This window comes from Mastomys coucha, unplaced genomic scaffold, assembly GCF_008632895.1.
Source record: "Mastomys coucha isolate ucsf_1 unplaced genomic scaffold, UCSF_Mcou_1 pScaffold5, whole genome shotgun sequence".
NCBI lineage: Eukaryota > Metazoa > Chordata > Mammalia > Rodentia > Muridae > Mastomys > Mastomys coucha.
This window is the reverse complement of record NW_022196911.1, coordinates 95,865,592-95,877,758: the sequence shown is the minus strand read 5'-3', so window position 1 is coordinate 95,877,758 and position 12,167 is coordinate 95,865,592. Positions and strand designations below refer to the sequence as shown.

General features: G+C 42.7%; 1 protein-coding gene and 1 pseudogene across 1 annotated transcript; both read left to right on the top strand.

Moving 5' to 3' along the window:
- Positions 1-127: 127 nt before the first annotated feature.
- LOC116077011 (keratin-associated protein 4-1-like) lies at positions 128-694 on the top strand. The gene has a single exon (XM_031351207.1). The coding sequence runs from the start codon at positions 128-130 to the stop codon at positions 692-694; it is 567 nt and encodes a 188-aa protein (XP_031207067.1).
- Positions 695-10,229: 9,535 nt separating this feature from the next.
- Positions 10,230-12,167, top strand: part of LOC116078731 — a 2,960-nt pseudogene continuing 1,022 nt past the window's right edge.

Here is a 12,167-nt window from a genome sequence, read left to right as displayed (position 1 = left end):
AACAAGGAAATGACCCTTACCCTGGTAACAGCACCAGGGTATAAAAGAGGGCAGGGAATAAGGAGACTCACATATTTGAGAAACTCACACTCTTAGAAATCTACTCAGACCCTCCACCTCTAACATCATGGCCAACTCCTGTTGTGGCTCTGTCTGCTCTGAGCAGGGCTGTGATCAAAGTCCCTGCCAGGAGAGCTGCTGCCAGCCCACCTGCTGCCAGACTACTTGCTGCAGGACCACCTGCTGCCGCCCCAGCTGCTGTGTGTCCAGCTGCTGCAGGCCCAGCTGCCAGACTTCCTGCTGCCGCCCAGTCTGTTGCCAGACCATCTGCCGCCCCAGCTGTGGAGTGTCTAGCTGTTGCCGCCCAGTGTGCTGTCAGACCACCTGTCGCCCCAGCTGTGGAGTGTCCAGCTGCTGCCGCCCAGTCTGCTGCCAGACCACCTGCTGTCAGTCCAGCTGCTGCCGCCCCATCTGCTGCCAGACAACCTGCCGCCCCAGCTGCGGTGTGTCTAGCTGCTGCCGCCCAGTGTGCTGTCAGACCACCTGCCGCCCCAGCTGTGGTGTGTCTAGCTGCTGCCGCCCAGTGTGCTGCCAGACTACCTGCCGCCCCAGCTGTGGAGTGTCCAGCTGTTGCCGCCCAGTCTGCTGTCAGACCACCTGCTGCCGTACAACTTCCTGTGGCCCCTCTTGCTGAATTTCCTCTCTAACTACAGACTTCGTGGCAGCCATAGTCACAATGATCTAACCTTCTCATCCATGTTAACTTTTCTATGTATTAAATGGCTTCTATGTTTGTTGTCTTGACACCAGTAAGAAACTGGCAAAAGAGAGTGCTACATTAAGTAACACTCATACGTCCAAAGGATCTCACTTCTACATGTCTGTCTCAGCTACATAGCGTAGCTGATCATATCCCTTAAGTCTCCACTGTCATCCTTCTCTTGGTCTTCACCATTCTGTGTTAACTTATTCTTCAATAAATATTGTCTTATATCAGAAATATATATGTATATATCTTTCTTCACTTATCTTTTTTTTAAAAAAGATTTATTTATTTATTATATGTACGGTTGGTTGTGAGCCACCATGTGGTTGCTGGGATTTGAACTCAGGACCTTTGAAAGAGCAGTCAGTGCTCTTAACCACTGAGCCATCTCTCCGGCCCTTACTTATCTTAAGAGAGTTTATTTTCTAGTACTATTCCTTCTAAGGGGGAAAGATGTTTGAGTTGCTGTGTCCAGGAAGGAAACTAGTTTTGCTACTATGTTAGAGGTATTCATAGTCCACATTTATTGCAGGATTATTCACAATGGCTGGGAAGCAGAATTAGACTGTGTCTATCAACTGATACGTGGTCAATAAAACGCCTTATACATAATGTGATGCTGTTTACTCATAAAATGAGTGGAGTCTTGTAATTTGTGACAACATAGAATTGGAAAATGTTATGAAGTAATCAGCCAGATCCAGAAAGAAAATATACATGATATCACTCAAAGGTGGAATCTAAAAGAAATCATCTCATAGAAGCTGAGAGTAGAAAAGTGGTTCCGAGATGCTGGGGAGAACAGAGACAGAAGTGAAGAGTATCTGCTTAACAGGCTGTAAACCAATAAGATAGAAGAGTTCTAGGGCTGGAGAGATGGCTCAGTGGTTAGGAGCCTGTTTTCTCTTTAGAGAACCTCAGTTCAATTCCCAGTACCCAGATGGCAGCTCACAGCAGGAGATTCATCACCCTTGTGTGGCCTTCATAGGCACCAGGCATGCACATGGTATACTTACAAACATGCAGGCAAGATATCACATACATTTAATTAATTAATTAATTAATAGAACTTTAAAAATGAAATAGTTCTAGTGCTCAATTGCATAGGAAATTTACTATAGATGATTAATATTTTACATTTCAAAAATACCTAGAACAAAGGATATTGGATGTTTTCACCAGCAGGAAATAATTTGTATTTGAAGATGTAAATATATTAACTCAGATGTAAACAGTGTATCATGCACACATGTATAGAACATCATTCAGTACCTCATAAATACATACAATTTTATAAAACAACTCAAAACAGAAAAACATACTGATTTTGCACATATAATCTATTACCCATATGATAAAAAGGACCATTCAAAATGACATGACCTATCTTTTAAAATTAACAATGATTTGCCTTTCAATTCATAAAATGATAGGCAGTCTTACAGGGCCACTGAACTCTGAGGATAATAAGACACCTGAAGACTGGTAGCTTCTTACAAGGAACTCACAGTCTAGGTTTCAAAATAAGGGCTTAGGAATAAAAGGCTCAACCCAAGCAGATGGGATATATTAGAGAAAACTTCTGCTCTAGAGAAGGGTAATATGGAAGAATTTAAAAATGTTTATAAACAAAGTGAGTTAAAGGCTAGTAAATGCCAGGGAAATATGCAAGTCACAGACTCATAGGATCAAAAGAGAGAAAAAGCAGGAGGGGGAAGAGGAGGAAGAGAAGGAAGAGAAGGTGGAAGAAGAAGAGAAAAAGGAGGGAGAGGAGGAAAAGAAGGAGAAAGTACTGGCGGTGGTGGCTGCAACCAAAGATTATTTACATTTTTACAATGAAAAGAGAAAAGTCAGCCAAGAGATCAGCTGGAAATCCTGGGACAAATATAGCAGAAAATAGACTGTGCTGCTCACTCCCCAGTCACCTTCACAGTAATGACACTGGGTTAAATGAGCCATGAGCAGGCAAGATGCTCAGTTAGCAGTGGGCTGTGTGGATTAACTCCAGAAGGGACTTGAGGGGAGAGTTTACAGCAGGCAAGGAAAAAGTTGCACAAAAGAGAGCAGCAAGATGGCTCCAACAGTAAAGATGCTTGCTGCCAAAAGTGGGACCCACGTGATGGAAGGGAGGAAGGAGGGCACTGACTCCCACAAGTTGTCCTCTGACCTCCACACACATGTAATGAAATCTATGTGTATTCCCTACACAAATACTCACACACACAACTAAATGAAATGTAATCAAACACAATTTAAAAGTTGCAAGAAAGAAGGACTTAGGTTGTGAAAGTTGTGCTCCGAGTGTGTACTTTCGGGATATTCTTAGATCCTGCAAAGTCCATCAAAGCTCTGGTGGGCTTGATCCTATCCTGGGAAACAAACAGAAAATGCCTCTTGAAGCTACTTCACTGGCTTTGCTTGTTCTGTCTGAAGCCACTTCTACTGGAAAACAGTTACTTGACCAAAATAAAGTCAATAGAATAGTTATCTTAAGAGAAAGACTAATAAAATGCTAAGACATTCTAAAATGGGAAATGATAACAATAGTGGAGGATCAAAGAGGGGGGGGAGCTAGCAATGTGGTAGGCAACCATGCTGGCATTTAGAGCCAAAGCACAGATCCAATGGAAAGCCATTAAGAATGGGAAACAATGTGCCTCGTGGCCAGGGCAGTGGGGAGTTGAGGCTAGAAAAGTTGTTGGATTTCTGCTTCTGAGATGTTTGTCATAGTAGTGAACTTGTAACTGTAGTATTTGTGATGGGCAAAGCCAGTTGTCAGGCCAACTCCTTTCATCTTCGTGAGAAGATGGGCCTTTAGTTAGAACATAGTAGTTGTTGGTTGTTATTTTTTTTTTCAAGTCAAAGTTTCTCTGTATAGCTCTGGCTGTTCTGGAATTTGTTCTGTAGATTAGGCTGGACTTGAACTCAGAGATCTACCTGCTTCTGTTTCTCAAGTGCTGAGATTAAAGGCGTGCACCACTACCACTGGTCTAGTGAATAGGCATGGAATAAGAAAAGAAAGTCACTGACTTACTTTCCTAAGCATCTTTTTAGAATAACTTGGGTATTGGTTTTTCTTTTCTTTTCTTTTCTTTTTTAATATAGAATGTCATGTTATACTACTGACTGGTCTGTCAGTTGGTTATTTGAGAAAGGAGAGCTTTGATCTGTAGGGTGATCCTATCCATCTGACATGCTAACATTGGAAGAAAATATTGCCACACACATTAGGTAGAATTGCATTCCTCAACTCTCTGATCCCCAGGGTGCACTTAGAGCCACTCATGTCCTTGTCGCTCTACTGTCTTCTCAGCAGAGTGACTGGTCCTCTTTGAAACCCTGTGTTCTGTCATTCTTCAACAGGACTAATTTCACTCCCGTTAATTAAGTCAGTCTCAATTTCTACGATTGCCTTCCCAGCTGCCATGTGTCCTGTAGCATGGATCTTGCATGAGGACCCAGATTGAGCTGTGGGTGAGGGAGGAATATAGCCACAGCCAGGCACAAATTGCTGGGAAAAATGCTGCTGATTTAAACTTACATGAGGCACACAGGGAGGGATAGGAGTTGATTTTGGAAACTTCAAATTTGAAAGCAAATGTCTGTAATTACCTAATTTCATAACTTCTTATCTGTCAACACAACTCATAATAATAAAGATGTCTCTTGACAGGGGCAAAAGGTATTAAAGAGTCTCTCAAATTCAGAAAACTCACTCCCTTGAACACCCAGGACAAACCTCTAGCTTCCACCATCACAGTCAGCTTCTGTCATGGCTCTGACTGTTCTGAGTAAGGCTGTGGACAAAGCTGCTGCCTGGAGAGCAGCTGCCAGACCACCTACTACAAGACCAGACCACCTGCTACAAGACCAGACCACCTGCTACAGGACCACTTGCTGCCAGCTTAGCTGCTGTGTATCCAGCTGCTGTCACTGTCACCATAGATACTGTGTGTCCAGTGGCTGCAGATCCAGCTGTTGGGTGTCCATTCACTGCTGCCTCAGCTGTTGCTACTCCAGCTGCTGTGTGTCCAGCTGTTGCTGCCCCAGCTGCTGTGCCCAGCTACTGTAAATCTAGCTGCTGCCATCTAGCCCCTTGCCACACCACCTGTTGTCACCCCTCTCCTGTGGATCATCTTGTTGAATTTCATTCCTGACCACTACTCTCAGACCAACCAACATGTTGCCTGATTACCAGATGTCTTCATATCCTTTGTCTACCACACTTGGCCTTGTTCTGACCTGTTACCTGCTACTGTATGTATTCACCCATAGGTCATGACATCAAGCAGCTACCTAAAGTCAATGGCATATGGAACTATCATGCCTATGGCCATAGCATTCTCTCAGATGATCTGATGTGTCACACTAGTTCACTGGAGCAGGCTCCTGCTATTGCACATAACTCGCCTTTTAATGGAATTCTTTATGATAGGCTGTGTCCCTGTAAATGCTTTATTGATATCATAAACATTTTTAAACTTTATTTTTAGCATTTATTTTTTTTTTATTTGGGAAAAATGTTTGCATTTCTGTGATCTAAATAAAGAAAATAAAATGTTTATATGTCCATCAAATTCTTTATGAAAGAAAATTGCCAAATCATTAGTTGTTTTTTCCCCAAGCCAGATTTCCCATTTTACTCTCAAGCTTATTTTAAAATGCCAGTAACTCTGTTTTTTTCTGATTGGTTTTTGACTATGGACTGACCAATAGTCTTGGGCTGGGGCAGGAGCATATGTTGCCTGAGACCAAGTTCCTATCCTCTTTAGATAATTCACTGTGCAATCTGGTATCTGAACTTGATAGAAAGATCTATGGCAAATAGACTATGGCAGTAATATTGATATGAAAAGCATTCTATGAGAGAAGTATAATATAAAAATGTTGATTCAAAGAAATAAAATATTCAAGTCTAAAATGTACAGCTTTAAATACATGAGCCACAAAAAAGTAAAAACGAACTGAATAAGGGCTAGAAGTTCATAATCTTATGAAAGGAACTAGTAACATTATGGTACGCTCAAAGAGAAGGGATAGTAAATCCTGACATTTGTGACAACATGAAGCAAACTGGGTAACTATGGGAGTAAAGTAAGCCAGAAACGGAAATACAAATACTACATGATCTCCTTTATACTTCACTGAAAATAGTCAAAGTCCAGAAGTGTCTAAGTATATATATTCCGTGTTCACTAAGTAAAGTTGCGCCTTGATGAGACCCATTCTCCTGGCGTCTGTCTCTTTTCTCTATCACCCATTACAGGTTTCCAAATCCTCGGTTCGTGGAACCCCACGCAAGTAGGAGCTGCGGGACGGCATCCTACACAGAAGCCAACAGAGTAAAATGGGGAGACGTGGGAAGTGGGGAGGTGTTCACCAGAGCATATAAAGTTTAAGTTATGTGTGATGAGTAAGTTCTGAAAAAGCAGCAATAACTGTAGTTACCAGAACTACATCACAAGACTGAAGTGTGATAAAGCAGTGGATCTCAAACATTCTCGGCACAGTATGGTAATAATTCATGTAATGTGGTGAAGATATTATCTAGTTTACTGTGGCAATAATTTTCACCATGTATACATATACCAAAATATCACATACACTTTTGATATCTACAATTTTATTTGTTCATCATTCCCTGGGAAGTGTACAGAATAAAGACTGTACATAACTGATACACACACTGATATAGCATCTGAGCAGGCTGCCAAGGTGCTGGGGTGGTTTGAGGGAGGGCTGGTGTGGGTAGTGTCAGAGGGTTTCTTGGAGGAGACACTGTCACACAAATCAGAAAGGATAAGGAGTGTAGCCGCGGTCTTGCATAATGTCTGCCTCAAAGCCAGGGACTTCTGAGTGCCGTTCCTTCTGTTGACTACAGCAGTTCTGTAGGATTCCCGTTGGCTATCCTTATTGCATTCAGTGGAGGCATTCCAAAGACATTTCTGGGTCAGTATAAAGTGCATCCACAGACATGTGCCTGCTCTTATGAACCTGACTGTGTGTTACTGGGTTCTGGTAGGAGCTATCTCCATTCCATCTGAAACCTGTTAAGTGTTAAAGACTATGGATCAGCGGCTCATTTCACACTAGTAAAAGTAATTGAATTCTAAGACTCTTAAACATTCTTGGGAAATGTATGTTGGGACAATATTCCACGACTTGGCCAGTATGTCACCTTATAATAAAAAATTCTGTCTTTTCCGCCCCTCTCAGAATGTGTTCACGTGTGGGTGTTAATATAAAAACAAAATCATGTTTACTTTAAAGTACATAGAGCAGCTGTGTGAGAGTGGTTTTCCCAAGACAATATAACAGATATAAACAGCTAATAGATATAAAAAAGGAAGTTAAATGAATTGCTACTAAGAAAATGTGTATCAAGAAGAAAATTAAAATCATGAAGAAGATTTTGATCATAGTCAGGGCTGTGATTGTAGGGCTGATGACGGTGTGTCAAATCCAGATGGTTTGTATGTGTGCATATCATTTAAGCTGATGACATCTTTGGAGGACCATGTGTCAACAGTCATAAAAACGAAAAGGCAAACATATAACCAAATAGTTAGGTGTGGTATGCATGCCTGCAGTCTTTGCACTCAAGAGGCTGAAGCAGAAAGACCCAAGTTTAAGGCCAGACTAGACCACATGGACAGACTGTCTCAAAAACAACCAATCAACCAACCAACCCCTACCCAGTAATCCCACTTTAAGATTCTAAAGGTTTCTGTTTCTTTTTCCTTTCCTCTTCTTCTGTTTGCCGTTTGGTTTTGTTTGTTTGTTGCTTTGGCTTTTGTTTTTAGGTCTAATGTTTCTGTGTCATCCAGGGCTCATCTGGGGCTCATCTCAACCCGATGCTCCTGCTTCACCGTCTACAGGCCTGGGAAGACAGGAACACATAGCCCATGCTTGGCTTCTTTTTCTTTTTTCATGTAGACATTTATCACTTTTTCTCTTATGACTTATTTCTTTGTATCTCATTAGTTTTGGTATGTCATTTTGATTTCTTCAATCAATCAAAGGGTATTCTTAAATTAAAAAATGAGAACCAAAACAACAAGTGAAAACCAAACTTTCTTCTTGATCCTTTGCCAAGGTTCGTGCTTACTTCTACACATCTGTTAACCCCTCCCCCATTTCCTTTTCACTGTTCATATCTGATTCATTGAGGTTAGCAAAAAGACTTGGTATGCTTTGGCTGCTTCTTCTATTTTGCTCCTCCTCCCCTGTTGCATTTTGAGGCTTTGCTATTGTTTTGGTTTTGTTCTGTGGCATTTTCTTTGAGGATTTTGATAGATGTTCATTCATCTCTATTTCTATGGTGTAATCTTTATAGGTGTTTGCTGTGGTATTATAACCATCTCAGAGTTATAACAGTGTGTCTAGGCTGATAACAATTTTCTTTGCATAGGTGAGCCCTCTGTTTCTAGCTCTTCCCCCTACATTAATGTCTTTTGTCCTAGATTCCTTTCTATCCCTGTGATAAAATATCATGACAAAAAGCAACCTGTGGAAAATGGTTTCCTTCATTTTATTGCTTGTAGTCCATCATTGAGGGAAGTCAGGGCAGGAACCTGGAGGCAAGAGCTGATGCAGAGGCCATGGAAGAGTGCTACTGGCTTGCTCTTGTTCCCTATGGCTTGCCCAGCCTGCTTTCTGACTCTACTCAGAACCACCTGCCCATGGTTAACACTACCCACAGTCAGCTGGCCACCCCACATCAACTATCAATCAAGAAAATCCCCATAGACTTGGTGATCTGATGAAAGCATTTTCTCCATTGAGGTTTCTCTTCCCAGATAAATCAGCTGTATCAAGTTGTCAAAAACCAGCAAACCTCCAAACCAACCATGACACGTGCCAGTTAATATACATCTCGACATAATTCAGAATTATTTGAAATACTTACTCTTGCAACTTTCAAATTGGCTGCAAATTTATCTTGCTGTTTTGTTCAGAACATAGTTCTTCTCTTCTGCATTTCAATAAACTCTTCTGCTTACTTCTGGTTGGTTTTTGTATATGAGGTAAAGAGCCCCAACCTGCCATGCCTGACTCAGTCTTTCCAGACTGGCCTCCTTGGGGCAGACAGAGACTCAGAATGCCTCTCAACGTTTGCTTTTGTTAAAATCTGTCTCATTCTTAGTAGTTCCCTGAGAAATTCAAGTGTGACAAGTACATTTGTGTTCCAAGATGTGAGGCAAAGCCTTGTCACTCAAGAAGCTGGAAAGATGGCTTGCTCCCTATATGGTCTACTTCCCTGATCCTCAGAGACAAGCCAGGAGCTGACTTTTAAATCCTGAACTTACTCAGCCCAAAGCTGGGTATAGCATCTATGGCACCTGCACTTTGAGTCTTGACTCCTATGACAGGATTGTTAGTCTTTTACACAACTATTGAATACCCTCCCGCAGCAGTCAGAGGCAGACAGATTAGCTGGGGGATGGTATTTATTGCTGGGGAAAGCTTAGGCAAGGGGTTATGGGAAATACCTCTTCACTTACTGCATAGACTCTCAAAGCTGTGGTAAATGATAAGCCACATCACTCCCAAGGCTAAAAGGCTTATTAAAATCCCGACATATTCCAGCTGGGGAATTTGGGACTTCAGACCGAAAATGAAGCGAAGACCATTCCAGAAAGCAATGGGAGCTGGGTAGTTTTGTCTGCTAGGTTTGCATTGAGCTAGAGAAATAAACACTGCTCCTAAACCTCCTTGAAATCGCCTCTTTGATCTCTATGGTCCCTGGGGACTCTTGTATTTAGGAGTTAGTCCCTTTGATGGGAGCTATAAAAGCTGGAGTACTTGATGTGTGGTCAAACTCCTTTCAGGGAGAGGCTGTAGACTTGGTTTCGTGGGGGTAGGGACCAGGCCCATAAGTCCTACTAATTACATGTCCTGCTGGTTCCCACGTGGAAACTAGGCTTGACTCTGGGGCATCAGCTCTGAGAGTATACAGTCAACTCCTGCATGGGGAAGCCGAGTTGAGGGTGGGGTGTCAGTGGATGGCGGCTGCAAGGGCTTACCAGCATGTTTCAAGCCATCTCATTGTCCTAGAGGACTGATTAAATGCCAACCCAGTCCTTCCCAGGGTTAGATGACTTAGGAGCCAGTCCCTCTGTGAGGGCTATAAATACTGTGGAATTCAACTGGTGGACCCACTCCTTGCAGGAGAAAGGTTAGATACATGATTATGTACCTCATGTGAGGCAGGAAAAGACTGCTGGGGATGCTTGTACAAGACCCATACAATATTGAGCCAATCGGCAACGTTCCAGCATGGAGTAGGGAGGGGCTCATGAAGCCCTCACTCCTAGATAAAGAGCTGTGGAAGCTGAGGGAAAGTCAGCTTTCTTGAAGTATGTGGCTCTTAGTAGATCAATCCTGTTTCAGTGGACAGAGCCTTACACCCATGAGTATATGGGCAGTACAAATGAACTCAGTGAGTTAAAGAAAAGGGGCCATGAGGTTAGAGTGATAGAGGTGGATCTGGAGCAGGTATAGGTGGAATGGGAGATGAATATGATCACAATATATTGCATACACATGCACATTCTCAAGGCATCATTAAAGTCATTGTATTAAAAGTGTTTGCCTGAAGCTGAGGGGTTTGTAACCCCATAGGAAGAACAACAATATCAACCAACCAGAACCACCACCCCCACCCCCGAGCTCCCAGGGACTAAACCACCAACCAAAAAATACACACAGCTCCAGCTACATATGTAGTAGAGGACGGTCTTGTCAGGCATCAATGGGAGGAGAGGTCCTTGATCCTATGAAGGCTTGACAGATGCCCCATTGTAGGGGAATTGAGGGTGGGGAGGTGGGAATGGGTAGGTGGGTGGGGCAACACCATCATAGAAGCAGGGGGAGGGGGAATGGGATAGGGGGTTTCTGGGAGGAGGGGAACTGGGAAAGGGGATAACACTTGAAATGTAAATAAAGAAAATATCCAGTAATATATATAAAAGTTTCCCTTAGATCTTTGTAAGTCTCTGTCCCTTTGACCTCTGGATCCTGGATCAATCCATTCCCTTTGTGCTTCTTACTCATGTTTCCATCTTTAAGTTGTAAAGTTGCTATACTTCTGTGCTCTACTTTGGCATCTTATTCTGGAGTGTAGAAACTCTGGTTGTGTACTTGGATATCACAGGGAAAAATAAAAGGATAGAGACACAGTTTCTAGTCTCTTCCCCAGACTCTCTGAGTCAGACCTGACTGAGACTCTACCGCCTATCCTCTGGTTTGCAGCAAGCTCTCCTCTCCCCTGACAAGGCATTGCTTTCCAGTCTGCCAGCAGGCTCAAGGTGTGTGTGAATTAGGAGAATGCTTTCTCTTGAAATGCACCAGTGAAGATCAGAATTTTATGGCAAGAGCAAGATTCAAAATATTTACAAAACAGTAATTTAAGGTCATCAACGAATCAGACATCAGAGTTAACTATAGATCTAACTCAGCCTTGAATAATCCCACTCCTGTGTTTTTTTTTTTTTTTAGATATTTTCTTTATTTACATGTAAATTTCTCCATTCCCAGTTTCCCCTCCAAAAAACAAAGAAACAAACAAAAACAACAAGAACAAACCCCTGTTGCCTCCCCCTTCCCCATGCCTGCCACCCCACCCTCTCCCACTTTCTGGCCCTGGCATTCCTCTACACTGGGGCACAGAACCTTCACAGGGCTGAGGTCCTCTCCTCCTATTGATGATCAAATTTGCAATCTTCTACTATACACATGCTGCCTGAACAATCAGACCCCTCCATGTGCAGTCTTTGGTTGGTGGTTGAGACCCTGGGAGCTCTGAGGGTACTAGTTAGTTCATATTGTTGTTCGTCTTAAGGGGCTGCTTTAACTGTTTCTTACTGGGTCACAGGGATGTGGTGTTGAAGATGACTCTTAGGGAATTTGAGTCAAAGCCTGGCTACCTGACAAACTTTTTCAGCATCTTAACTGGTATGCCTGAACTGGTACTGATGGTTGACCATCAGGCTGGCCTGGAATGCCCAAACCCATAGCACTCTAAGGTTATGGCAAAGATGTGACTACATTTTCTTTAAATTTTTTTCTGGTTTATAAAGAAAAGAGTCATCTTGTAAAAAATTGAGAAGAAAAGCAGTGATGTTGGGCCGTGAAAAGCAGTCTGTGTTTTGCTTGAGTGAGTCTTAACTTCTGAGACCCAGTGAAGGATTCCACAAGGGATGGAACAGTAGAGACATGCTCCCAGACACAGATGGCAGATTCCACGAGTCCTCCAACTCCACTATCCTGTGCTATCTATCACGTAGATAATGCCCCAAGCTCCCAGCATTCTGGCTGGACTCTACCCCTAGTCAACTGACTACAGCCCCACAGACAGGGTAGCCCAGCCCACCATATAAGGAGTGGTTTGCCCCCTCCG